The 27,064-nt window shown below is 44.3% G+C and overlaps 2 protein-coding genes across 7 annotated transcripts; one reads left to right on the top strand and one right to left on the bottom strand.

The window, feature by feature from the left end:
- Positions 1-1,522: 1,522 nt before the first annotated feature.
- On the top strand, positions 1,523-10,447 carry prlhr2a (prolactin releasing hormone receptor 2a). 4 transcript variants are annotated; one of them, XM_028997354.1, is made up of 4 exons: positions 1,980-2,198; positions 2,917-2,948; positions 7,495-7,985; positions 8,846-10,447. In XM_028997354.1, exons 3-4 carry the CDS (start codon positions 7,516-7,518, stop codon positions 9,477-9,479), a joined length of 1,104 nt encoding a protein of 367 aa, XP_028853187.1. In that variant the 5' UTR covers positions 1,980-2,198; positions 2,917-2,948; positions 7,495-7,515; the 3' UTR covers positions 9,480-10,447. The 4 variants fall into 4 exon arrangements, with proteins under 4 accessions (XP_028853185.1, XP_028853187.1, XP_028853186.1 ...); XM_028997351.1 differs by lacking the exons at positions 1,980-2,198; positions 2,917-2,948 and adding exons at positions 3,270-3,493; positions 3,708-3,723; XM_028997352.1 differs by lacking the exons at positions 1,980-2,198; positions 2,917-2,948 and adding an exon at positions 1,523-1,616.
- A 2,761-nt stretch (positions 10,448-13,208) lies between these two features.
- Positions 13,209-25,365, bottom strand: rab11fip1a (RAB11 family interacting protein 1 (class I) a). Of its 3 annotated transcripts, none has more exons than XM_028997080.1 (6): positions 24,972-25,365; positions 19,312-19,739; positions 18,016-18,922; positions 14,307-16,247; positions 13,501-13,612; positions 13,209-13,410 (listed from the first exon to the last, which is right to left on the bottom strand). In XM_028997080.1, exons 1-6 carry the CDS (start codon positions 25,319-25,321, stop codon positions 13,213-13,215), a joined length of 3,936 nt encoding a protein of 1,311 aa, XP_028852913.1. In that variant the 5' UTR covers positions 25,322-25,365; the 3' UTR covers positions 13,209-13,212. The 3 variants fall into 3 exon arrangements, with proteins under 3 accessions (XP_028852913.1, XP_028852914.1, XP_028852915.1); XM_028997081.1 differs by lacking the exon at positions 24,972-25,365 and adding an exon at positions 21,346-22,011; XM_028997082.1 differs by lacking the exon at positions 14,307-16,247.
- Positions 25,366-27,064: the final 1,699 nt, after the last annotated feature.

Here is a 27,064-nt window from a genome sequence, read left to right as displayed (position 1 = left end):
TAGATTCTCACTGAAGGCATCAAAACACATGTGGAGTTATTTCACGTGTTCAAAACTATGAATGAACACATGTGGCCTGTACTGTATACTCATTTGTGAACCACAATTTTCGGAAATCTTATTTTTTACATTACAAAGTGAAGTGATTGTCACATGTGTTCAGGTGAGGGCAGCCATGGCATTGAGGGGATCCAGTTTGGTGGGCCCAAGATTGGGTCACTGTTTTTTGCAGATCACATGGTCTTTTTGCAGGTCACGTGACTACAGCAGCACAGCACACGGTGCATACAGTGAAATTTGTCCTCTGATTTTATCCCATCACCTTGAGTGAACAGTGGGCAGCCATGACAGGCGCCCGGGGAGCAGTGTGTGGGGACGGTGCTTTGTTCAGTGGCACCTGAGTGGACCCTGGCGGATCGGGATTCGAACCAGCAACCTTCTGATTACGGGGCCGCTTCCTTCCTTAACCGCTAGGCCACCACTGCCCGCTAGGCCACCATTCCCATACTAACGAATGGGAACTGTTTTCATTCTATGTTTTGTGCTAATGCTGATTTTAATAGACACAGTACCAGTAATTGACATAGACATTCTATTAAAGGAACGGCATACAGAGATTGGCATTAGAGTCTTTTTACCTAATACTGTTTCACTTAAGTAAGATTCCTTTTGAAAAAAAAAGTAAAGTTTAAAGGGATGACTTTTAAACTATTCATATTTTCCCTACTTTAACTCAAGTGCTTGACTTGTGATCTTCACCCACCAGGATTTGAATGGAAATGTTGATGTCCCTTTTAGTTCCACTTCCAGGATGTCTGCATTGCACCAAGCAGCCTGTGCAAACACAACATCCTGTGGCGTGTTTAAGTTGTCTGGCGGCGGGTTTTTTGGGGAAACTTCAGGGGGCCGCGTGCTGCGCAGTTCCGGCGTGACCGAGGCCAACAGCGGTTGCGTTAACGTTAACCCACACGGCACCACTGTGACTCATCATTGCATGAACGCTGCACTTCGTCCAATTATATCTCACCAGTTTGCTGCTCTTGGGTCACGACACAGTTGCACTGGACAGGGCTATTTTCACGTCTGTTAACCTCTACTGACCAAGCTCACAACACTGGGACACCTCTTGTCGTTAGAATAGCATGACTACTGTCTAGAAAGCTGTGTTTGATTTTAGTTGAAAGCTACAACTGAAGCTGAACTTGTGTCAGTATTATTTATTACTGTAATGTTATCTACCTTTTTTCCCTTGAAAAATGTACCGGTTTCACACACACGCACATATAGTGGTCGACATTGCACTGCCTTCGTCTTCGAGGAGGATGAAGAGGAGGATGCGCTATGGATCGGGGTCTTTATGCATCAGCACCAGCTTTCTCCAGGGTGGGGGGGTGGGATTGATCCCTTCAGTAAGCCTGACATTATAAGCCCTCGCTGCGCGGTAATGTAAGGTGGGGGCGCACAGAGGACGAGCGGGTCGGAAATCGAAAGCGTAAAGGCACCTGCCGGAAACACGAGCATCTCGGGGAGAGCTCTGGACTGGAAAATGAACCAGTCAAAAACTGCACCATTAGGAGCCAAATGTTTCACGCCGCAGTCTAAGTAATGTGATTATGGTATGGAGCCAAGATCGAATTCTGTGTGCGTGTACGCGATGCGGCGATGGGCTTGTCCATTGTGTTGTGAAACCATCAAGCCCTCGTCTGCTCAGGGCTGGAGAGACCTGCTGCGAAATGTACAATGACGGCCGCTTTCGTGGATTTTGGCCAGTGATCCTGACCAGGCCTTTATGCAAAGGCTCTGGCCAGCACGAGGACGCACAGAAAGCTTATTAGAATCCAATAAGAATGGTACATTGCTTCGTGCAAATGACATACAGCAACAAGGCAGAGCTGCAGTGAACGAGTTCACAGTCCGATTGGCAATATCGTCACGTGGGGTCTCAAGCAGATTATTTCATTATAATAAGTAGGTGCGCGGGGCTTCAGTCGATTTATCGGACGGAGGAAAACGGCCGCCGCCATCGCCTCCCTTCTCTGCCAGCTGGAACTTTAGTTTGCTTTTCTTTTTCTTTTTTTTTGTTGTTCCTTTTCTCCTGATACGTGGTTCTCTGACGCGCTGAAGCCACCGGCGCCCGGTTACCGGGAGGAGCCCGGAGCTGCAGACGCGCTGGACCCGCGCTCGGCGTTTCTCCTCGGGTGAGATCGAACTTTTTCTTGTTTTATCTGGATTTTACGTAGGAAAGTACATTTCTGAATTCCGTAGTGCCGGCGAGATTCTCTTTAGTACACGAGTCGAGATTAAATATATATATATATATATATATATATATAAAAAATAAGAATTCCTCGTGTTTTTATCTCAGGTAAGTTTTCGTACCCCCTCCTTTGCAGAGTTCTCTTTTGACCGCAACTGTGTCTGCATTCGGTCCTGCATTCGGAGTCTAGGCGCTCGGTCTCCCCCCGTGCGTATTTACGCACGATCGCGACGGCGGCGGACACCGGCAAGCCGCGCGTTTACGCGCCACTGCCGACCGTCGATACGCAGAAACGACGTTGTCCTCGAATAAGCAATATGTCGAACTATTTTTTATCTGCACAATCCTCGTCGGCATCCGTGGAACTCGCCTCACCGTCCAGGATTCTGCAGCGCGTATCTTGACCGCCGCTCCTTATTTTTCTACATCTCGGACCTTCTCCGTCCACGTTCGGGTCGCAGGTCTTTGCTCGCCAACACAATGCTTCGTTTTGCTCGGACGAACCTTTTCGGATTCCTAAAGTGACCCAAGTATTTCGCTTTTAACCCACGCATTTTGATGTTCGGTCTTTTTTTAATACCTTCAACGGCATCAACACTTGAGGTCAGATGTTAAATATTATTTTACTATGTCTTTATTTCTTTTTTTATTGGTTCCAGAAGAAAGACATGATGCATGACGACGATCGATTGTACGTTGGACAGTAAAGGCTGCATAAAGCGTGTTTCATAAATAAATTATTTGTTACATTTATATTTACAGCATGTATCAGACGTCCTTTTCCAGAGCGACATACAATCAGTAGTTGCAGGGACAGTCTCTCTGGAGACACTCAGGGTTAAGTATTTTGGTCAGGGACACATTGGTAGGAAGTGGGGTTTGAACCTGGGTCTTCTGGTTCATAGGCTCCCCGGGCGCCTGTCATGGCTGCCCACTGCTCACTCAGGGTGATGGGTTAAATGCAGAGGACAAATTTCACTGTGTGCACCATGTGCTGTGCTGCTGTGTATCACATGTGACAATAGGCGAGTGTGTTACCCACTAGGCTACTACCACCCATAATGAATTATAATATTAATTATCTTTATTTTAGCGCCTTCAATGGCATCAACACTTGAAGTCAGATATTAAATATATGTCTTTTTTTATTGGTTCCAGAAGAAAGATGTGATGCATGATTGAGATCTCAGTTGATCCCCCGCCACTCCGAACTACACCCTTCAGTGGAAGCACGTTTCAGCGGCACGCTCCAGCTGACCGTGGGATCATCAGTCAGTGAAGGAAATTTGGGCTTTCAGGGATAATTAGCATGACTAGGCCCCATAAACGCTTATCACTTGGCCCCACTATGCCAGGTCACTACACCTTTTATTACCCCAGAAAGCCAATGATGGCTGCTACTTTTATCTGTGACGATGCAGAGACAAATGAAATGATCTGTTTAGCTCTGTCAGCCGCTGCCACCGGTATTTTCATGCTTCAGTTATTCATACTGCTATCTTGGAGGGTGATAAGGGAGAAAATAATGAGCATTCTGTTTTAGACCTAGCGGACTGATCTTGACTGGCCGGTAGATCAGTGTCATCTGGTTCCAAATCAGATTTTGAATTTAGTGGTTCAAACATGTATCAGACCAATAGAACTGGCAGACAATTCAGCTTTCTGCTTGTATATTGCTGCTTGAGAAAGGAGCGTGGGAATTTATTAATCACTCAAATCTAAACATTTCATAATGGTGTGTGTATTTTGTATTTGTTGCTTTACACAGACTGTAAAGAGTTAACCATACTGTGTGTCCTAAGTCGGTGTGCATGTCTGACTTGCATGAAAGTCTTTTAGTTCTTTCGTTAGTGTCTTGGTTAATGGCACTCTCATTAGGGCAGTGCACACTGGCTGCTTTTGTTGGAACTTTCTCTGTACACGTCACGCCTGTTACTGGAGAAGAAAATTAAGTCTTATTTTTATTTAAAATTAAGCACCGTTACGAGAAATGCTGCACAGCTTTCAATCTAAATTAGACATTAAATTCTAATGCCTTATGTCAAAGTAACACATCCTATTACCTCTGGATCTTCGTTTATGCTGAGCTTGTGATTTAAATAAATGTTCCTGCTAATTTCAAGTGCAGCACCTCTGGATTCGAACCGGCACCCTTCCGACTATGGCTCAATTTTCCTTACCCGGCCATTCTAAGCTGCTCCTAAGGTGACCCTGGAATCCATAGCTCCTCGTGTGATGATGCACTAGCCACACTAGACCGCATCACACATTCTGCCAAGCAATATCCTCCATCCTTCTGTTTGGCTGCCTTGAGACAAGTCCAGGAGACACTGAGGTTTGATGGAGGATAATAGAAAAGCAGACCCTCTGGCCATGTGTGACTCAGTGGACAGGAGGAGATGAGCACCCAGAAGGGTCCAGAAGGACGGCATTTTCTGTGATGTGACTGGCTCAGAACCAGCAGACAGATCCTTCTTGACAACGTCTCTTTAAACAATTGCACGGTAATCGGTTAATTATAATCACCAGGTCCACCACTGTATTCCCATTCGGTAGCATCCAAACACATCATTAATTGTCTTTTCACGCTTCACAAAGACGTGGTCTGTTTTTTTTTTCATAATGATGCTCTGGCCCTGAGAACATCAGAGCCCAGTATGTAAATCCATCAGGGAGCTCCATCAGTACACAGTTAGAGCCACTCCAGACTGGGCAATTAGGCCAGCAAGGTGACGGGGGTTCGTTGTTCCTGTCGTCTAGATGAGCAGGAGAAATGGAAATTGTTTTTCTCTTTTCCGTCCTTATCTTCCCACACACCGAGGTCTTAGTTGCTGAATCAATGTTTAATATGTGGCAATGGAAACCAGTTACACAAAAATATGGTCTCTGGAGAATAAAGGAAGTGGGAAATCCATAATGTATTGATTACAGTATTTTGAAACGGAGCAGCCACTCTATTGGAAGAGGTTTTAATGTGAGGTATATAAAAAAGACACGAAGCTCCTTGTTACCTGGGTCCCATCTTCGTTTAGCAAAGGCGAGCACTTCGCTTGATGCCTGCATCTATAACAGTATTATGCAGTATTACGTAGGCTGAGGCAGATCACGACAACTTCAGAAAAACACCCGGACAAATGCCACGGGCTGCTCGGTAGTAATCTGCATCTTGTAGGAAAGAAACCATGCTTTATGTGTGTAATTATTTCTGTTGCTCATCTTTTTTTTAAGTTTAAAGTGGGAGGAGCCAATGATTCACCTTAGATTAGAAAACAAGCTAGTCTTTGAAATAGTGACCCTAAGCATCCTCGTGAAAAGATTGCAATAGTGACATTTAATAGATATTGGCTTTGGATGAAGGACCTTTGTATGCGCGTGTACAGTGCTGCTTGGTTTTCGTGTAGTGTTCAGCAGGGCAGAGAATATTCGCAACGTTCTGAGCTTCTTGTTTATGGGTTCAGGGTGCTGCCGCTGCTCTTTAGTGCTTTTGGCCATCCACCATCAAAACCTGATTCATTTGGCCTCTAGCATTACTTAAGGCCTGATGCACACTTGTTTTTATGAAACAGCATAGTGGTGCATGCACAACATTAGCATTACAAAGTGCAACCAAACTACGAATTTTCACTGAAAGCATAGATGGCTTAGATAATTCATGTGATCTAAAACTCAGGATGATGGCAAATGAATCATGGTCCATGTCAGCCTTTGTCACACATTCAAGAGAGCGTCTCAATTTATTTATTTTCTGTAAAAATATAAATTAAGCAAAAAGCTGGGTACAGCAAGATATTTTCTTGCTCCTGCATTTGGGGATCAAAAAAATGACCTAATAATCAGTAAATGATGAAAATGAACATTCACTCTGATGGCGACTGCTATTATGAAGCCTGTAGCCTGTTGCTGGAGGTTTCCTGGGTGCCATTCATGTGCAATCGATCTTGGATGTCTAATACTGTGTTTTTCCATGCACTCTGAAATCTAGTCAAATATATTTTTCTAAATGTATTCGTGGATCTGATTACTTTATTCATTTATTTGGACTGAATCTGTAGAGAGACAATTATGAACTGGGCAGATTGGTGCAGAATTAGATCCATCTGCTCAACTTAAATGCAAATTACAGCGCGGCTTTACAGTGCGTCACTATTTGCTAGTGTTGCAATAATAAACTATAGGCAATAATAAACCAGTGCTGTATGGTGAGATATTGGCACTTCTGTGACAAACATTAGTGTCAATGAACTGAGATTTCATGACCTGATTGATTGATTGATTGATTGATTGATTGATTGATTGATAAAACCCTTTATTGCTGTTGCAACAAACCATGTCAAAAGTACTACTGAAGCTTGGCCATCCACCCGACCATACATAAACACAGCACAGTACTTTGGGGGGTGGACAGGTCAGGAAGATAGGGGAAAAGGTCAGAAACAAAAGCAGGGTTCACATTAGGATAGAAGAGGGGGATGAAAAGAAAAAAAAAAACAGATTGTACTCCAATGGGGAGTACATTGTGGGAACCGTAAAAAAAAGTCCTGTGATCACGGTTCCGAATATGTAGATGTCTTCGATGTCCTCCACGGAAAGAGCAAACAGGCACATGATCTTCCATTTCTCCCATCTGTCCATCATGTACCCAGCGGCAAACGTACCGGCAGGACACTCAGGATCTCCTGGATTACTCCTCGAGATGATTGTGTCAATGTCGTTGAGAGACCAGCTGATCAGATCCATGATTTTCGTTGATTTTTGTCGTTCGCGGAGCAGGGCTGAGCGAGTCTCTGAGCGAGAGACAGTAGACAGGACAAGTTGGCAGTGGTGGCCTAGCGGTGGCCTAGCGGTTAAGGAAGCAGCCCCGTAAACAGAAGGTTGCTGGTTCGAATCCCGATCTGCCAAGGTGCCACTGAGGTGCCACTGAGCAAAGCACCGTCCCCACACACTGCTCCCCGGGCACCTGTCATGGCTGCCCACTGCTCACACAGGGTGATGGGTTAAATGCAGAGGACAAATTTCACTGTGTGCACCGTGTGCTGTGCTGCTGTGTATCACATGTGACAATCACTTCACTTAATACTTAAACTTAAGTGAAGCAAGCAGGGAAGAGAAAAAGCAATAGCGACACGTCCTCCTCCATTGAGATTCAGAGAGAGGATGCATTGCTAGCTAAAGAACTTGAATCAAACCCTCATGAAAACCAAATAGCGTGGTTCTCTTCTATCTAACCTTCTCTGCAGAGTAACGGTCCACCGTCTGGGATGGATGGCAGCGGGAGCGGGTGGCCGACCGACAGGGCTCCATCGGCAGGCATCGCTGGCATGGCCGAGGAGAACATCAGCTCGGGTCACGTGTTTGAGGTGGTACTACAGCCAAACAGCTCGTCCAAGCACAATCCACAGTTCATTGGCGTGGAACTCCTCCAATGCTTCAAGCCCCTCATCATCCCCTGCTACACCCTGGTGGTCCTGGTTGGCGTCTTCGGCAACTACCTCCTGCTCTATGTCATCTGCCAGACCCGCAAGATGCACAACGTCACCAACTTCTTCATCGGCAACCTGGCCTTCTCCGACATGCTCATGTGCGCCACCTGCGTCCCCTTCACCCTGGCCTATGCCTTCAACCCTCGGGGTTGGGTGTTTGGACGCTTCATGTGCTACCTGGTATTCCTCATCCAGCCTGTCACCGTTTATGTGTCTGTCTTCACCCTCACCGCCATAGGCATTGACAGGTAGGACCCGTGGAGATGGGACCGGGTTGTGGGATGAATAAAAGCTCGGAGTAGAATCGTCTCTTCCCTTGTAGCTTCCCTTTCATGTTCCCACGTGCAGCATTCACACTTATGAAGAGTGTTTAAGTTCATAAAATCTAGTTTCCCTTTACATGCAGTCACAGGCAGACTGGCTCACAATGTTCTCTTTCATCCAGTGATGTCTGATTAGAACATTTCACCAGTGTGTGACATTCAGGAGGCGATGCATCGCTCAGAAATCATGCTGAAGGTTGCCTTTCACCTTCCTCAGAAACATGGTAATGGTGGATTTCTGAATTCAAAATCAAATTTTATTTGTCACATACATAGTCATACATGGTATGATATGCAGTGAAATGCTTTAGCGACTGCTACAGGCCACAGTATTGCAAATATTGCAAGTAACAATGAACCAATATGCAAATATTGCAAACATAACCAAATATTACACTTTTATGTATTTAACCTAAAACATAAAATATGTGTGACAGATAGGTTGAAGGTGTACAAATGGGTGAAGTCAAAGTATAAAAAAAATAAATTTGTGCAAGGTAAAAAGAGTTAAAGCTTTGTGCAAGGATTTCTGGGGGGATTGAGACCAGAAGGGATTGAAAGTGAAAGTGCTGGAGTGTATTGGGGTTCTCGCCTTCAGATCTGATTTGGTTCCAAAATAAATCAGTCAATCGTTAAGCTCCACGCATTGTGTTTCTGCCCCCATTGTCCAGGAGCTGGCATTAATATTTCTCAGGAAGTGGCTTTGCTCCGCTGAACGTAATGTGAGGTATAGGTTTCACGTTGTTTGTGAATGGGTACTATTCAATTCTCTTTTTCCTCCTTAGATACTATGCTACAGTCCACCCATTAAAAAAGCGCATATCTGTGATGGCCTGCACCTACCTGCTCACTGGGATCTGGCTGCTGTCCTGCGGCCTGGTGGCTCCAGCCGTGGCCCACACGTACCACGTAGAGTTCAAAGAGGAGGGTTTCACCATCTGCGAGGAGTTCTGGATGGGCCAGGAGCGGGAGCGGCTGGCCTACGCCTACAGCACGCTCTTCATCACCTACGTGCTGCCGCTCTCCGCCCTCTGCATCTCCTACTTGTGCATCTCCGTCAAGTTGCGCAACTGCGTGGTGCCGGGTCACCGCACCCAGAGCCAGGCCGAGGCGCAGCGGGCCCGAAAACGCAAGACCTTCCGGCTGGTGGCGCTGGTGGTGGCAGCGTTCGGCGTCTGCTGGCTGCCCATCAGCGTCTTCAACGTGCTGCGCGACATCGACATCGACCTGATCGACAAGCGCTTCTTCCTGCTCATCCAGCTGCTGTGCCACCTCTGCGCCATGTCGTCCTCGTGCTGCAACCCCTTCCTGTACGCCTGGCTCCATGACCGCTTCCGCGCCGAGCTGCGCAAGATGTTCACCTGCCACCGCCGCATCGGTGCCAACGCCTGCGCCGCCAACGCTAGCGTGGTTCTCTAACCGGGAAAAACAGTGACCTTCTCACACCACGCGGCCCTGGAACCGCGTCCTGCGCCGCAGCACGTAATGACCGCTTTGCCGAGGGCATTTTTCAGAGCGAAATCAGCATGTTCCACCAGCGTGTTTTCCATGTAATGGTCTGAAGCCATAAATAAAACGTAAGAGCGTAATTGGGCCTCAAATTGGTGATGAAAGTGTCCCTCGGTAATTATGTTTCTCCCGCAGGTTCACTGTCTGCAGGTACCTACAAAACTTTATTTTTTTTGTTTTGCTAGAGTACTGAAAAAGAATCCTCTTTTATTTCGCAACGAACCTGCAAAGCCTCTGCTGCTTTCGAAATGGATTGTGCTCGCGGCAAATGGTTGCGCTTTGGCTTTCTACTCTCCTTCTCGGCGTGAATCTGTTTGCGCCCGTCAACGGGAGGGGGTGGTTGTACGAAACGAAGCGGAACTTGGGACTCGGAAGATGGCCTGGCGATAACCTGCTCTGACAGCTGCGCGTCCGAGGCGTACGTTACGAGGATGGAGGAAGAAAGGACTGGACAGAAGACCGAATGATCCGCAGTGCCACAGCTTTAGCGATCAAGAAATCTCTTTCTATGTAAATGAGCTACCTTAGCGCGTACGCTTAAATAGCTTTTAATGTCCTTTGGTGTGAATACTATATTGTACCAATGGTGTTTTTGGATCAAGTGTCAATTTTATTCATTTTTGATGAACTGTTGTCATTACCAAAGAGTGGTTTCTGATCATTGCACATTGAACCTTGAGCTGATGATGTGATAAGACAAAAAAAAAATCACTTCATTGATTTAATGGGAAGATGAAGCAAAATGATTTGTGGAAAATGACACATAATGGTCACAGCTTAGCTCGTTTTTTTCATTTGCATCGAATATATTGTGGTCAGCTTAAAAAAAAAAAAAAAAGAAAACAAATCAAAGTGCAAATACATTCATTGTGTCGCTGGCAAAGCAAGAGTGAATTCTATGCAACGCTTTTCATACGTGTCACAGTTTTGCTGAGCATGTGTGTAAAGTGCATCACGAATGTTCAAAGTGAAATTACGCACCACCCCCCCCCCCCCCCCCCCCCCCCCCCTTACTCTTACTCTACCACGGATAGGGAGGTCAATTAATTTTTCAGCTGAACAATTGCTCAGGCTCCATGCCTATTCGGCAGCCTGGAGGGGCAATAAACGTTTGAAAAGAGAAAAGGGACGCGGTCAGCACTAATGGAGGGAAGGGAGATAGGTAGACTACAAAGGGACGTCATTGCCTGGAGCCTGAAGTGTTTTCGAAAGGACCACAAACTCTCAGGCATAACTGAATTATTCTAATATTGTATGGAGCCATGTGATAGTGTGACTACTCCCAAGGAAAGAGGAGGAGGAGGAGGAGAAAACGTTGCCATGGTCACACATTCGGTAACCCCTGTCTGTCCTTTCTCACTTTCAGGTCAGTGGAGTGCTTTGGAGTGCACACGAAGGGATGCTCAGGGATGAGTGTGAATTTATGGGCCCAAACTGGTGTTTAAAATGATACTGATATTTTCACTTCATTGGATTTTGTTCTATAGGTATACCACAACTGTCGTCTCCGTAAAATTGGAAATAAATAACAATTAGCCAGTGCAAAAAAGTGTGCAACTCAACGTAAATATGTACACGCTGTCTTATGCAAGGTCAGAGATGATGTTGGCTGGTCCATTATAAATGGCTAGATTATCAGTGCATCCTGTATATTGGCCCGTCTGTAGCTAAATGGACAGAAGAACCATGAGTCCGGAACCTAGTAATTTAAAAGAAATTTAACCACAAGAACATGAACACTGCAGACAAAAACGCAACTTAACTGAAAACAACAGCGGCAGGAATATTTGACAAAGCACCTTTGTTTCTGCTGTGCTAAGCTGTTCAACCAAATGATATAAAACACATGACTGGCCACAGACCAGCCCGATCTGGATTCGGGCTGATGTTACGCTACATCTGAACATGAACTCACTGAACAATGTAATAGCCTTATAAATATTCTTAACAGGGCTAAAAAGCATTCTGCCTCACAACACCGCTGTACGGCAATCCTGTCAGGTTTATTAAAATTAATCAGTGAGGTACAAATGTTGTTGTACTACAACTAACGCCCCTAATTCTGTAGTTCTTCCCAGTTCCTGGTTCAAATGTCTGTATTCAGGTAAGTTGTAGCTCAACTCCTGGTTAAATATTTTTATTAGAAACACATTTAGAATGCGTCCACTAGAGGTCAGGGCAGATAAACGTTTACATTTTGGATTTATTATTCATACAATTTTACAACAACTACAGGTGCAGACCAACCAGTGCAACTGGGTGATGCCAGATAAATATTACAACTAAATAGAAGATTATGCATTACTGTTTAGTGATTTGAATGAACGGATAATCTTTTACCCATTAAGTTGAAAAAAGGTAAGTTATCAGAACCCAGGTCTGCATGGCCATAGATGGTATTGTTTTACGAGATAAGAATCATATACACTCATTAAATGCAAAACATACAAATGCAGAATATAAACTTTTTATTGAGATTTTCAAAGTCAGTTTATGCAGAGCTACTAAAAATGTCAAAATCTGAAGAAACAGTTACTTCTTTATTCACTATTAAAAGGTATATAATTGATTTAAAAGCAAAAGTGAAAAAAAATTAGATCATACTTATGATCCCCAGATAGGTATGTTGAAAAAGGCACTTTTCCAAAAATACATAACCGTATGACAAAATGTTCACGGTACAGATTACTCGCCAATATGATATTTGACAGACACGTGCACACAAAAATACATTTAACGTATGCTATTCTTCATGAACCCAATATATAATCTTCAGAGAATAAATATAATACAAAAATACAATTGTGCTTCATAAATATATCTGATTATTTACAAGACTGTGTCCTTCATCGGAATCTGTAATGCTATGAGCATTAAAAGACACTGCCCATAGTGTATGAGAAATACTGCGCCTAATCCTGAAGATGACTTCATTTTAAACAACGACATGCTGACAGACATGCCGCTGTAAATAGAAAAAAAACATTTGTTCTTAATGAAAAATCATAGTTCTCTTTCATATTTGGATGCTTATGAAAAAACAGCCACTTGTGTGAAGTAGCTGCTTTTGCATTCAGCAGCAGTTAAACCAAAAACTTGGCGTACACATAAATAACTTCCAATCAGAACAATTTGTTTGTTCCAAGGCATCAGGAGATCTGACCGGACAATTAATGAGCCCGACAGAAGCAGTAAGTAGCATTAACATTCCAACAAATGTGCAAAAGTCTGTAGAAGTGAGGGCCCAGGAGGCAAACAGCATCAGAACTCATGACAACTAGAATAGATTGCTAATAAAATTCCACATTCAAAAATAAAATAAATAAAAAGGCAGAGATTTGCAAGATGTAAAGGTTATTTCATTTTCTACAGAATCAAACACTGGACAAAAATGCCTTTTGGAGAGAGGAAAACAGAAACATATGGGAAATGATAATGCAAATATTACCTTAAAAAGCTTGAACAAAAAGAATTAATTTATTGTTAAATAAATTGTTACAAAAATGCTTAGTGTCATAAAAAATAGTCTCATATGGTCATAATTTTATTACTATTATTTTTTTTTTTTTTTTAAGATCCAGCAAGAACCAAATTGTTGGTTGATAAAAAAAAAAAAAAAAAAAAAAAAAAAAAAAAAACTGTATTAATATGCACTTTTCGCATCATTGAGCATCAAAAGGAGATTTGGCTGCTCCTCCATTACGCGTACCAGCAAGTTGTCAATGTACTCCTCCAGCTCAACGATCTTGGCATCTTTCTTGGAGAGTTCGCCCTGCTGCTTTACGACCAGAGTAATGAGCTCTTCTTGGGTCAACTGTGTGTAGGGCCCACTCACAGCCACCTACAATCAAAGAAAGAAGGTAAGACTGAAGGCCCTTTTGACTTTCAGGGTTAAAGACACAGAATCCTTTCAGAAGGAACTGTTCCATACCTTTGGCTTCTCTGATAGATCAAAGATGCTCATGGATTTGAGATCTTTGGTCACTGAAAGGCTGCTGGATGGCTGGCTCTCTATAGAGCTCAAAGGCTTCACTGGGTGAGGTCTGTGTACAAAAAAGGATTTGAAATGGATGAAGAGATTTAGGAAGTACTGTCAGCACAGTAACGGTCATCCTATTGATCTACGACACGTTGGAGGTATTATCTGCTGGTTCCCATTTCCCAACACCAGGTGTCAAAAGTGAAGTGTCCACTGTTCATTGTAAAATGTTGATACATTACACAAAGCAAATTATAACACACAACATAACAATGAAGCGTAGACAGCAGTGTTCTCCAAGGGAATCAAATGCTTGATGAAATTAGGTTAGAATATGAAGTAAATTCCAAGTCAAAGCCACTTTAGCGAAATTGGACCAAAATAAAATACAAATACAGGGTATGAACCCATAACAGGACCAGTCTTTCTAGCAAAGTCGGTCTTTTTAGGAAGACTTTCCTTTAGCCAGGACTGAGGTCTGTTTCAAGAAGGAGGGGGAGGGGGAAGAAGCATACAGACATTAAAAAGAAAACCAATTAGTGACCCTGAACAATGCTCCCATATCAACAACTCTTCACCAACTGAGGTTTTATTTGATAGATCACAAGTGAAGAACAAAACTACGTATTAATTAGTATTTATCTCGACTAAAGTTCAGAACAGCCTTGAAGATGAGGTCAGTGGAAAACAGTCAGAGTTGGGTGACAAAGAGAAGGGCGACGGCAAGGTCCAGAGGGGATGAAGAGGTTCTGTCTCACCTGCGTGGAATTGGAGTTGGCCCTCCACCGTTACTCTGCACAGTGAATGGTTGCACCTCTGAAGGTGAAATCCAGGCCCGCAGTGGGGTCTTAAGCACCCCATGCTGCAATGAAACATCTCCAGCTGGTGTCCTCAGTGGCTCAGATGCATCCCATAATATCTCCTCACTTTGAGATGCTTCTTCACCAAAAGGGCTGGAGACTGCTAAAGAATCAAGCTTGATATCAGCCAGGGTGGAAGCTTTAGGGTCCATCTCATCAGTTGGTAATTTCACCACATCAGTGCTACTTTCCACAACTGGTTTGTCGGGTTTTGCCTTTTTGGTCTTTTCTGGGTCTGGAGTACTAGAAATCACTGGAGGTTGGGGTGCTCGATTTTTCTTTGATGAAATTTCCATAGCCTCACTGGCCTTTTTGGGGACCGCTTGTTTTTCCTGCTCTACAAGTTTGGCTGAGTTACTATGTGAAAACTCAGTGAACGGGTCGGCAGGATCACTGGAGGAAAAAATCTTGTCAAAGTCCTCAGGTGTGATACGTTGGTCCCCAGGTTGATCTGTTTTCTTTGGCACACCAGCGAATAAATTGTCTTCAAAAGGTTTCTCTTGGGGTATAACCCATGGATCTTTCGAAAGGAGGGAGTTACTGGGGAAAGGGTCAAACTCTACAAATGTCTTAACTGAACTTGGCACCTCATCTGGTTCTGTATGTGTGGCATGTGAAGTCTGACCATTTTCACAGTCAATGACCTCTAATTTTTCCAAAGCTACCATCTCAAAATGACTCTTTGCAGGTTCTTTGGAATCCTTTTCCTCTGAGGTAAGTTCTGTTGTACTGGTTTGTTCTTGTTGGGTTTGTAACAATGAGTCTTTAGCTGACAGTCTTTGTCTAGGTTTGACTGTGGGAACATCTTTGTCAGCTTTGGGAACCTCAGACTTTATTGGACCCAAAATGGGTTTGGTAGGGGGTGCTGGTGCTGGTTTTTCCTTTGGCAGTATGAAGCCCTCAACTTCGTCAAGCACCTTTCTCTCACTGATTCTATGAGAATCCTGAGACTCTTGTGGTTTGGATGTATCGGTCTTCTGAGCTGACAGAGAGGGTAAAACTTTGACACGAACATCGCTAGTCTGTTCAGCCACTAGACTGGCTCGTGATGTGTTTTGTGTGACAGTGTCCTCATCCTGTTGCTTGGCTGAAGGGACAGCAGAAACCTTTGGAGGGAGCAGGGGCTTTTTGATCACAGTCTTTGCCACTGAAACCACAGAAATGTCCTCTTTATCCTTCTGGTTTACATGAATATTTGGATCACTTCTTTCTTTATGGTCGACTGATCGACGATTGACTGGGGAAACTGGGCCATCTACACTCATCTCAGGTCCACACAGTTCAGCATTTTGGTCAAACTTTCTTTGAGTAACTTCAGCAATGATGTGATCCCACTGACTCTGACCTTGCACCCCATGCCTCCTCTTAGGGTACAGGCTTTCATAATCAGGCAGTGGAAGAACAGGTCTTTGTGTTGGCGGTCTCTTTGTCACATCAGCATCTTTACCTCCCCAATCCTCCATGGGATCTAGTAAGCCACTAGAGATGCTTCTAGACACACTTCTTGATTGTCCAAAATTCTGGGATTCCATTTGCACATTCTTAGCTGAACTTGGATATCCAGGTGGAATTGGTGCCTTGCGTTTCTTCTCTGACATGCTAGAAGTGTCAACAGACAGGTTTTCTACACTTTCCTGGGGGGTCTCAGAGGAACTTCTTCTAACGTTAGGTGGAGCCAGAGATGAGTGCAGGGATGAGAACATAACAGAGTCAAAGGGAACACTAGAGAGGGAAGAATCAGAAGACAGGGTGGAGGGGGAAAACTTGCTTTGAGGGTCTGTAGGGGCAGTGGGGGAAGCAGGATTGCTTAGATCAGTCTCTGGCTCCAGATACTCCAATCTGCCGAGGAGCAAAAACAAATCGAGATGCCTGCATGTAAGAGCTGTAAATTCAGCCAGAGAACCACAACCGCAGAGAACCCTAATGATTCCATGTTTATATGTCCTCTCACAGCATTAGCAGTCCCATAATTATGCAGAATAGTAGGTAACACTTTATAAAGAAATATCTGCCACAAGACCAGATACAAATATAGACTAAGGCACTTCTATCTGTTCTGATCCCACTTTTGTTCACTATGCATTTCTGGCATTCAATGAAATGCGTATTTATGAGCCAGTGAACAAAACAATTACATTTACAGCATTTATCAGACACCCTTATCCAGAGCGACTTACAATCAGTAGTTACAAGGACAGTCCCCCTGGAGACACTTAGGGTTAAATGTCTTGCTCTGGGGCACAATGGTAGTAAGTGGGATTTGAACCTGGGTCTTCTGGTTCATAGGCGAGTGTATTACCCACTAGGCTACTACCACCCTGATTATGTCTGTGACTAAATCCAAAGTGTTAAAGCAACATAAAAACTAATCAGACTATTCCGAATCGCAGACTACAAGCTCACAGCAATGCAAACCAGTTTAATAGTACATCTTTATGCCACAAACCACCAGGTATAGAGGGACAGGTACAGAAAGATAATTTCTAAGACTGACTCACCATTAGAATTATCCCAGATCCAAAGTATAAAAACAAAAACTCTGCAAAACCGTTCCTGAAGCCCAAAATGGCACCCTGACTCACACACTCAAGGAGTTCTGGTCACCGTGTACCTTCCGCATCCCACACAAACCGGTTCTGCTCCATACCATTCCAGTGCATCAGACACACCTCATCACACTTCATCACCTTAAACCAATCAGAAACAGAATGCCAGTCCAACCAGGGAGGGTTGTTACAAGCTGGGGTGAATGGAATGTCTCGTTCCAATTATTATGGCCAGTTGGTGAGACTAGTCTTACTCGACCTGGTAAGAACAACTTGCAATCTGGCAAAAGACCACAGAAACTTTGTGAAACAAGCATTCAGCCCCTCTTGTCTCAGAGTGAAGAAATCAGGGAAAAAAAGGGAAAGGAGGTGCATGACCTGATCTAATTCCACCTGGATTAGAATGAGGTGGAAAGCAATACAGTTTTGCAGATTCGGTTTCCCCGTCACACCCCACAAAAATGACCAGCAAATAAAATAAATAAATAAATAAATAATAATAAAACAAAAAATTTCACATGAGACTCAAACGACAGCAGATTGAAAGTTACGGCGCAGAGAAAGTTTGTGTGCGACACCTGGTGGTAGCTGCTTTCAGCACAGCGGGACATTTGCATATCGAATCGCAGGTGAACGGCCCAGTTCAGAAATACAATTAGCTTCCGCTCGTCCTCAGAATGCCTTCAAATACAGAAAACTCTTGGACGGCACAGTAAGACAGGACAAGGACGCACCCGAGAAGTGGCTTAGATTTCATTAGAGAAGTGACGTCCACGGAGCTGAAGGCGGTGTTAATTGCACCGCAGGTCGAGTGAAATTTCAGAAGGTCTGAGCTCAGAGGCTGTGCCCACGTCCCCAGGGGGCTAAATGAATTAACGGGAGGCTCAACTTACCGTTCCTGATCCAAGTGTGCTAAAAGAAGCTCTAGAAGGCCTTAGATTGAGTAATTTGTAAGCCCACCAGTTAAGCCACTGTCAAACGTAGCACAGCAAGTTGAAGAAAGAGGGGGAGAAGGAGAAGAAAAAAAAAAAAAAAAAAAAAAAAAAAAAAAAAAAACTCACCTTGGTTTGACGGCAGACACTTTGGTTGTGCGGCTGCTGAAAATGCTGTTTGGGGTGAGGACTTCTTTCTGAGCCTCTTCAGGACCCTCTTGGATGAAAGGATTAGGTGGGCTGGGGTTCAAAGGGATTTCCTCAAAGGGGTTTGTGGAAACATGGGGAGTCTCTGGTAAGGTTCGTCGAGGAGCAGGGGTCGGATGGTTCTCGTGATGACTGGGTGGTTCCTCTTTCTTCCGTCCAATACCAAACAGTGAGGAGAGTTTGTCGGTCACAGTGGCATCCTCTTGTCGTTTCTGCTCCTCTACCTTTCGGGTCGCCTCCTCTTCCTTTCGCTTTCTTTCCTCCTCTGCAAACATTATCTCTTCCTGCTTCCTCTTCCTCTCTTGCTCTTCCCGTCTCTTACGCTCTTCTTCTTCTTCTTCTTCTGCTGCTGCTGCTTTCTTCATCTCCTCCTCCGCTTGCTTTTTTTGCTGCTCCTCTCGCCTCCTCTTCTCCTGCTCCTCCTGCCGGTGCAGCATGTCCTGCACTCTCTTCTCCGCCGCCATCTTGGCCTTCTCCTCCTCCTCTTTTTGCAGGGTCTGCTGCGTGGCCGGGCTCCTCTCCCAGGGCTCAGGCCGGTATGAAGGGATGCTCAGGGCCTGGAACGAGTCACTGGAGGCGTCCGAAGCGTTCCGGGCGTGCTGCTTCCTCACGTCCTCAACGGAGCCCCGGCCAGAGCTGTTGAGACTGAGGCTCGAACCGCTCTTTGGTTCAGGCTCCTCGGCGTAGACGTGGCTCCCGTTTATACACAGGTTGCTCTGCTCAGCGGTGCTCTGCTTGGAGCGGGAAAGCAGAGCGAACGGGCCGAGTGACACCTTACTGTCACTGCTGTCTGTGCGCTTGTGGCCAAAGAATTTAAACTTCTTCTTCACTACAAGAAACACATAGATAAAAAAAAAAAAATTATACTCATTATAGTATTATGATTCACCCCCCCACTACAAAAAGTATTCTATTTGGAAGTAAATGTGAACATGAAAAAAAAAAAAAAAAAAAAAAGAATAAATATATATATATATATATATATATATATATATATATATATATATATATATATATATATATATTTCTTTGTATCATTTAAAATAAATCTGTTTCACTCATCTTTGAATTTACATTTAAATAAAATAGCTAAACGCAGATACATTAACACACATTTTGAAAGGAATTCAATATACTCAAATAATAATCTTTATGTATATGATCTAGCCTTAATACTTATAGTACTTTTCTAATAAAATAAAAAAAAAGTTCTCTCACCATCAGGTGACTCAACATTGAGACCCGATGAGCGACTTCCACTAAGGGAAGAGTTTTTCTCCGGCAAGGTCCCCAGCGTGGACATAGACTGGGAGATGTTGCGCTGAAGGTTGCTCTTTGGCGCGAACAGAGTCTTGAGCTTGGACTTCTTTTTCACAGACGTCTCTGACTGGGCGTCGCCCTCACCTTCGCTGTCGGTTAATACCTGAGTAACAGACGGCACAATGGCTGACGCAGAGTCAGAGAAGCCATCTTTCTTCTTGCCACGGACCTTGTCCTTCAGCTTTGAGAGACGTGAACGTGGCTTGTCCTGCATGGAGAGGTCGAACATGCTGGCAGTCATGTTGTTCCTCATGAACTGGATGTCCAGCAGAACTTCCCCTCTGTCCTTATCAGCCTTCCCATTCTTATCAACTAGTTTATACCAGCTGAAAGAAAGAAAGAAAAATGTGAGCCATTACGGAGTACAAGAGTAACCTCTGGGACAAAAACACCATTCTGTGATCATACATGAAAACTATTAAACATCTAACAGAAATCTCTTATAATTTTTATCATATACTGGACTGAAATGACCAGAGAAAAGCACGTCATGGAAGAACCTCTTCAACTTGGAGCTCAAATGTCCCCCTAATTACACCGAACGAGCCTCAGAATGTGCATATATAGATATTAACTCCATTTCATGCTGGTTGTTCCAGCAAATACAGGTCATGAGAGGCTGATAAAAACAGACAATTACGGCTTTGTGTTCTCTGTGCCCCCGGGCTCCTCTCCCTCTCAACACAATCGGCATTTTTCCACTCAGAGCAGTAGGAGCATTCTGGAGAGTGCTTTTCATAAGCATGATAAAAACAGGTAATTATCCACCGACGCCATTGTCACCGGCATGTCCACCCTGGCGATTTACAGCGGCTCATTGTCGCGCCGGGAGCCAGGAAGAGTGGAGGGCGGATTAGGGGAAAAAAAAACTAATGCCGCTGCAGTGGTTTGTTGGTGGCCTCCAGCAGGGGGAGGGATTACCAGACCCGGGTCACACGTCGTTGTTTTCGCTGCTTCAACAGTTGCACAACCATCTCACTGTATGAAAACAAGAGTCTTGAAGGATTTTCACTGTTCACAACTACAGAGGGGGAAGATTAAACGTAATCCATATTGCATGCACAGCGAGCGCGGTTATATAATGAAGCACACACACACACCCATCCCTGCTAAATTGACTGAACTTGAAACCCTAAAACCCAGTTTCCAGTAAGGAGCTCTGACTAGAGCCTGAACTTTCTGGATGAGGTCATTCTTAAGATAACGCCTCTCTTCCCTAAGCTCCAGGCTGGGCGCTTTATAAAAAGCCACAATGAGCCAGAGATCACTGGCTATTGGCTATTTGGGGACAGACAGTCTGATCATGAGTCAGACGGAGAAGCGGGAGCTTCTGTCCGTTTTTCCGTCAGTCCACTCCTATGGTTTAGTTCTTCTCTGTATAAACTTAATTACACAGAAGGCTCTAAGAACTTCGGAAATATTTTGACCCGAACAGATGGCACACACTCCTGGTCTAGGTCATAGGATTTCAAACTTGGGCTCTCCGGTCCAATCCATTGGTACTGTTGGGGAGATTCCGAGAGTTTTGGTTGTATTTACAGCCGTACTGCCGTATGTGTAAATGCAGCGCCCTGACAACGTGGTATTGAAATGTGGTGCGTCCACGTCCAAGTGCACTAGTTCCAGTTGCCTCCTTGAAACCAAAAGAAAAGACACAGGAAACAAGAGGAGCACACAAAAAAAAAAAAAAAAAAAAAGAATCTGACAGAACATCGAATGAATGGCATATTTTTTGATTAGCCGAAGGCCAAATTGCCTCAGTCTGTCTACAGCAACAAGCGTGCTGTAGACAGAAATAAAGTGTTCTAAAGGTCATGGCCCTTAGAAACCTCATGCTGACATAGTCCACACTTTTCCGACCGAAACGCCTGCACAATTAGGAAAGGTCATGCAGTTAAGTTTTAAAATAGCACGCAACTCGGAAAAACAAACCTTCCAAGAAGTGACGGGAACGTCTAGTAGCTGAAAGAAAGGCTAAGTCGCAAGATTTGCCATTTTCACTAAAGAACACTAGTGCAGCGGCTGTGCTTGATCTGATTTCCTCATCTGACAAGGTCATTTGTCTCCTCCTCTCTCCATTTTTTTTTTAAAAAGCTGGACTACTTCCTCTAAACGGCTCACCGCGCCAACCTAGACGGACAGACCGTCGCTTTCAGTTGGACTTAAGGTCCGTCGAACCAAGCAAGGTCTACGTGAAGGCGCCTTTAATGAAATTTGAACGAGCCGGCCGTCTGTTGCCATTCCCTGGAAGCCAATCTCGTCCGTCCGCGGGAGCCTGCATTCCACCGAGCTTTGTGGTCCGGTGGGGGTTTAGAGGAGGATGCCTTCGGATGGGTTATGAAAACCAGCCACGCAGGAATGCCGTAGAAAAAGCCTTATCTGTCTCCTGAACCCGGCCAGGGCCAAGACCGAGCGGCCTGGAACTGAGAAAACGGCCAGCTTGTGGATTCTTGTTCACGGTTTCGCAGCGATAGGAACAGTAAGAGCCCGGCTGGTTAAACACCGTACTCTCAATGGTGTTTACAGAGAAACATTAACCCCCGACGGACGGGCTTTGGAGAGTTAACCAGTTTGTCCAGCTATGACATATGAGACTCTTTGACTTTTCCCTTGACATTGTGCGGCAGACGTTTAGAACTTTCCAGTCCCCGAAGCCCCCGCATTAGGTGAAAGCGCCATTAGCAGTTAGCGGCGTCATATCATTTACTGACACTGATACCAAATATGACCTTGGACATTGTGCTGCTGCTCGCTCGCAGCGTTTCTCTCCACAACAGGACAAAGGAACGGTATGAAAATGAACCAGGTTACTAGCAAATCCAGCAAATCCTGGCATATCAATGTTACACTAAAGCAAGGGAAGCGAATCATGCATTCGTGAGTAAACGAGGAGAGTTAAATTCTGCACAGGGACACGCCCTGTACACTCTCAAATTGCAAATCTAATTGTCAAATTCCCAAAAAAATTTTTGTTACTGTTATGTGCAAATGACCGTCATAAAGAGCAGTCAATTCCATATTTGGGACCGGTTGCTCAAGTTTAACGTGCTGAAAGAAGACAAATAATCCTTACGAGCCGCCAGTGTGTTGTGAGATTAGGTGTGTGTTCCTAAATCGCAATAAAGAGGGGTGTGTGTGTGTGTGTATACTCTGTTCAGAGCAATTTCTTTTTTTTAAATACTGGGTCATTTGTTTTGGAACACTCAACGCTACGCCCACGAAACTGAGTCAGGCGCTTCACCGCGTTGTGTAGAAGCAGCTAGTTTAAGGTTCTCATGCGTGTGCCCAGAGTGACGACAACGGCAAGTGTAGAGAATGAGGCCAAGCCCCGGTGGCTTTGGCGTCTCTGGTGACAAACGGTGTGATAAATAAATCAATACATGAAGAAAAAAAAAAAAGGCGGCAACACAGAGAGAATCCCAGCGACGAGGTTACCAAAGGACCGACAGATCAGTGGGTTTGCATGCGTTCAAGTAGCCGATAGCAGTTTTTTAGTGACGTTGCAAGTGACAAACGCAGTCTAAAGTGGGTCAAAAAGGAGCGAATGTGCGCTCAACTAAGTCACCTTCAGCATAAAGCAAAGGGCAGAATCAACGCAGCGTTACCGTCATTACATCAAGCCGTTTCGATTGCAAGTGTTTGGGGTTTCTACAAGCAGGTTACGTAAGCGTGAGCGCGCACAGACGAAAGATAGCGTGCGGGAGGAACGACACGTCCTCGAGACGCTGTGTACACACACACAATAATATGGGTATTGTGTTTCTACACGAGTGTGCAGTTCAATTCCGGTGACCTGGTGAATATCCATATCCCAGGTGAGATAAAATTGTGCACTTCTATTTGAAGGAGAGAATTTTTAAAACTGTTACTTACTATTTATGCCGTAACATTTTCCCCTCTTTCCGTTCTCTCCTTGTTTTCTATTACAAAAGCCATTTCTGTGACTACTTATCAGCGATAGTACATTTACAGCATTTATCAGACGCCCTTATCCAGAGTGACTTACAATCAGTAGTTACAGGGACAGTCTCCCTGGAGCAACTTAGGGTTAAGTGTCTTGCTCAGGGACACAATGGTAATAAGTGGGATTTGAACCCGGGTCTTCTGGTTCATAGGCAAGTGTGTTACCCACTGGGCCACTACCACCCATGGAAAGTAGTTTCCTCAACCAAAACAGAACCCCTATTTTATTTATTTCTTTATTTTAAAAGCCTTTGTTGAAAGACTGTGGAGACGGCTGGACTGTATAAAAATTCCAGCTTTAATGAAGTGTGCATGGGTGCGACTGTACAGGATGCCATTAAAGTCCTCGCCCAAAACGCTTAACACGGGCCAAGCCCACATTCTCGGCTTGGAATTGTTACGCCTGCGGTGAGATACTTCTGGGGACTGGACGCAATATTCCAGCAGTCGCTGGTGTTCTAATGACTTACGTCCCAGAACCGGTTCCACAGTGCCAATCAGAATAAACGGTAAATAAGAAGGGACACACACACACACACACACACACACACAAAACCCACAAATCAATGCAGCCAGACCGCAGAACTTTACAAGGTCAAAAATCGAACTATTAAAATGACCTGCTAGAATCTGATGAATGTGTCCCAACTACACACAACGTAAAAGAGCCACCTTTGGGTAAGCTTTTGAATTTTAACTTTTGTTTAAATGGCAATGTGGCATCACGCACTCGCGTCACCATCCCGTGCTTGAAGCTGAACAGCGTTTGGAAAGAGAGCCCTGTAAGCAACACTCTTTTTCCTGAGGTAAAACCGAGCACTAATCATCATACTAATTACGTCATCTTAGCATCACCTTTGCCTAGTGACAATGACACTGGCGGTGAGGTGCATATTAACAATGCAGCACTGCTTCAGCAACGGGTGGAGAAGCACGAGAACACGCACACATGGCGCAGGTCATGAAGTTATATTAATAATCAGTTTCCCGTAGAACCCTTCAGGGAGGAATTGGAAAAGTCAAGTCATTGGGTGTGTAATTCCATCGACATCATTAAAAACAATAATATTAATAATAAAAAAAAACCACCAGCTCTGCATGTTCGTGTCATCAGCAGCTGACGCATCGCTCGTCATCATGGTTCACGCACACTTAAGCAGAACAAACGAGGAGCCGGCACATGAAACGTCCCGTGCGTATTACACACCGTACTCGGGCGTACGAACTGAGCAAATAACCTAATGAGCATTTGATTCGCACTGAGAATGTTTTAGAGAGTTTTGAAGAAAAATTTAACAGCGGTCGGTAGTCCTGTATTTTCTTTCCCCCTCACCTTTTTTTTTTTTTTTTTTTTTTTTTGGACGGTGTTCGTTTTAACGCAAGTCTCGTTACCTCCGAGTCTGAGGTAAATGTTTTATGCAAAATAAACGCAAAACGAGTTTCGTTTGGAAAGACACGGGGGGGCGGAGCCTAATGAACGGCACGGCCAGGTACCGCAGGTAGCCTTGTTGCCATAGAACCCGAACAACTTGCGCGACGGAGCCCCACTTTCCCTCCCATTTTAGAACCGCTCACTGACGACGCGTTGAACTCACTCGGTCTTCTTGCGGGACGTGTTGGCGTGCAGCTCCAGCAGGCTGACGACCGCCTGGCCCAGCATCTTATCCAGACCCACCAGGGCGCGGTGCATGACGATGACGTGCAGCGTGCAGCGCTCCGCGTTCCCGTGGTGGAAGAGCGGCAGGTCGAACGTCGCCTCCTCGTTCCACACCGGCGCCAGCGTCTTCTCGGCCACCGACGTGGAGAACCGGTCCTTGGCCACCTGCATGATGGCGTACGCGTCGTTGGCGCCATTCTTGCCCTTGACCCTGAGGTTGCGGGCTTGGAACACCGTCACCTGCGCGCTGGTGGGGTACCACTGCTGGCTCTGGTCTGCCAGCGACATGTTCGGGATTGTCGTCGGGACGCGGGCGGCGAGCGACTGTCCCGTCGGAGTTTAGTCCAAGTGGGGTTGGTGCGGAGGACACGCCCCCTTTCAAGGGCTGGAGCATGAAGTCACGCCCAGTGACGTCACCGCTCCCCTAGTTCCTCAAATGTACTTCCTTTACAGTAGCAAAAGTATAGTAGCTGAGGATGGACACTGAGGGAAATATGCACGAAGTACGCTAATATCACGACAACTTCAGAGTATTCTCGAGCTTGGTTTTAACAATCGTTATGGGCACTGATAAAAGGGTAAAAACCACATCAGATTCATTAAACTACATTAAAATCAATGTTTAGGTCACATCACGATTGTCATGGGTGACAGCTGATGTGCTTTATCATTAAATGCCATGTTGAATATTCTTTCTGATGGAATAAATTATGAAATGCCCCAAAAACATGCTCCTCCCCTCTGGAAATACCCGACCACTTATTCTAATTCAATACTGTGCCGATTGAAGAAAATGTAATTTAATGGCACATAATAATAAATTAATCTGAGTGATAGAAATTGGCCAGGCTTAATGTGCCCATGTGTTTCTATATTATCATATATTTCATTATGTTTATAAGAAAAAATGAACATAAGGAAATTTTTTGTAAGAAAAAAGCAAGATCAAAGTGTGAGAGTAAAGATGGTGCAGAAAAGTAAAATATAGATTTTTCAAAAAGCAATCATATTTGAAGTGTAATACCAAGCTGTTTTTCCTCTGATACCCTTGTGGCCAAACTTACTTTATATTTTAGACAGAGATACCAGTGAGAATGAAGATAAAGGTGTAGATGTTTATATTGCACCAATATCAGATCAAAGAATCAATACCACCATCTTGTTTTTTTATTTGTGGTGACAAGTTGGCTCATCTACAGGGCAATTGTGTCAAATTGTACACAGGCTGTGCAAAGTCAAAGAAGCATAAACCAACGGTGGGATTTCCAAACACTCTGAGGAGGAGGAAGTACGGACACGCAGCTCCCATTCCAAACCAAGAAGTCTGCATGGACAATACAAATAATGTTTGACAACATTTACATTTACATAACATTTACAGTATTTATCAGATGCCCTTATCCAGAGGGACTTACAATCAGTAGTTACAGGGACAGCAATTTAGGGTTAAGGGTCTTGCTCAGGGACACAATGGCAGTAAGTGGGATTTGAACCTGGGTCTTCTGGTTCATAGGCAAGTGTGTTACCCACTAGGCTACTACCACCCTATATACAAGAAGAGACACTATATAGAAGAAGATACACACAAGAAGAGACACACTATAGACAAGAAGATAAGAGAAGACAAGACAAGAAGAGAAGATTCAATGTTTCTGAGTGTCAAAGGAACCCACAAAGTTGTGTGCAACATTCACCAAGAGTTTGTTTGATTTTTAATACTTATTTGTAGATACAAAAAATATTTAGTGATTCTACATTGATGTCTGAATGTAATAAAACAAGCAATCTTTCAGTTAAAATTTTCTCAGTGATTTTAATCCATTTTTACCAAAAAGTCTACAAAATACCCAAAAGAGAAGTAAGAAATGTCATGGAATCATTTTTATGGTAATATACCATCAGTGTGTGTGTGCAGTAGAGGGTTAAGATTAATGTAAATGATTATATTCTCATATTCTCATCAATGGTTGTTCTTAAATGTACACGTTAAATTAGATCCAAAAATTCCCTGCTTTAATGTTTGAACTGAGA

This window comes from Denticeps clupeoides, chromosome 11, assembly GCF_900700375.1.
Source record: "Denticeps clupeoides chromosome 11, fDenClu1.1, whole genome shotgun sequence".
Lineage (NCBI taxonomy): Eukaryota > Metazoa > Chordata > Actinopteri > Clupeiformes > Denticipitidae > Denticeps > Denticeps clupeoides.
This window is presented reverse-complemented; position numbering and strand designations above follow the sequence as displayed.

Bases quoted from the DNA above. Each gene is read 5' to 3' on its own strand.
- prlhr2a (XM_028997351.1), top strand. From the start codon at position 3,432: ATGATTGAGATCTCAGTTGATCCCCCGCCACTCCGAACTACACCCTTC. The intron at 7,986-8,845 runs GTAGGACCCGTG...TTTCCTCCTTAG, and splicing joins ACCGCCATAGGCATTGACAG to ATACTATGCTACAGTCCACC.
- rab11fip1a (XM_028997080.1), bottom strand. From the start codon at position 25,321: ATGTCGCTGGCAGACCAGAGCCAGCAGTGGTACCCCACCAGCGCGCAG. The intron at 19,740-24,971 runs GTGAGTTCAACG...TCTTTCTTTCAG, and splicing joins ACGTCCCGCAAGAAGACCGA to CTGGTATAAACTAGTTGATA. The intron at 16,248-18,015 runs GTGAGTTTTTTT...GCTCCTCGGCAG, and splicing joins GTGTCTGCCGTCAAACCAAG to ATTGGAGTATCTGGAGCCAG.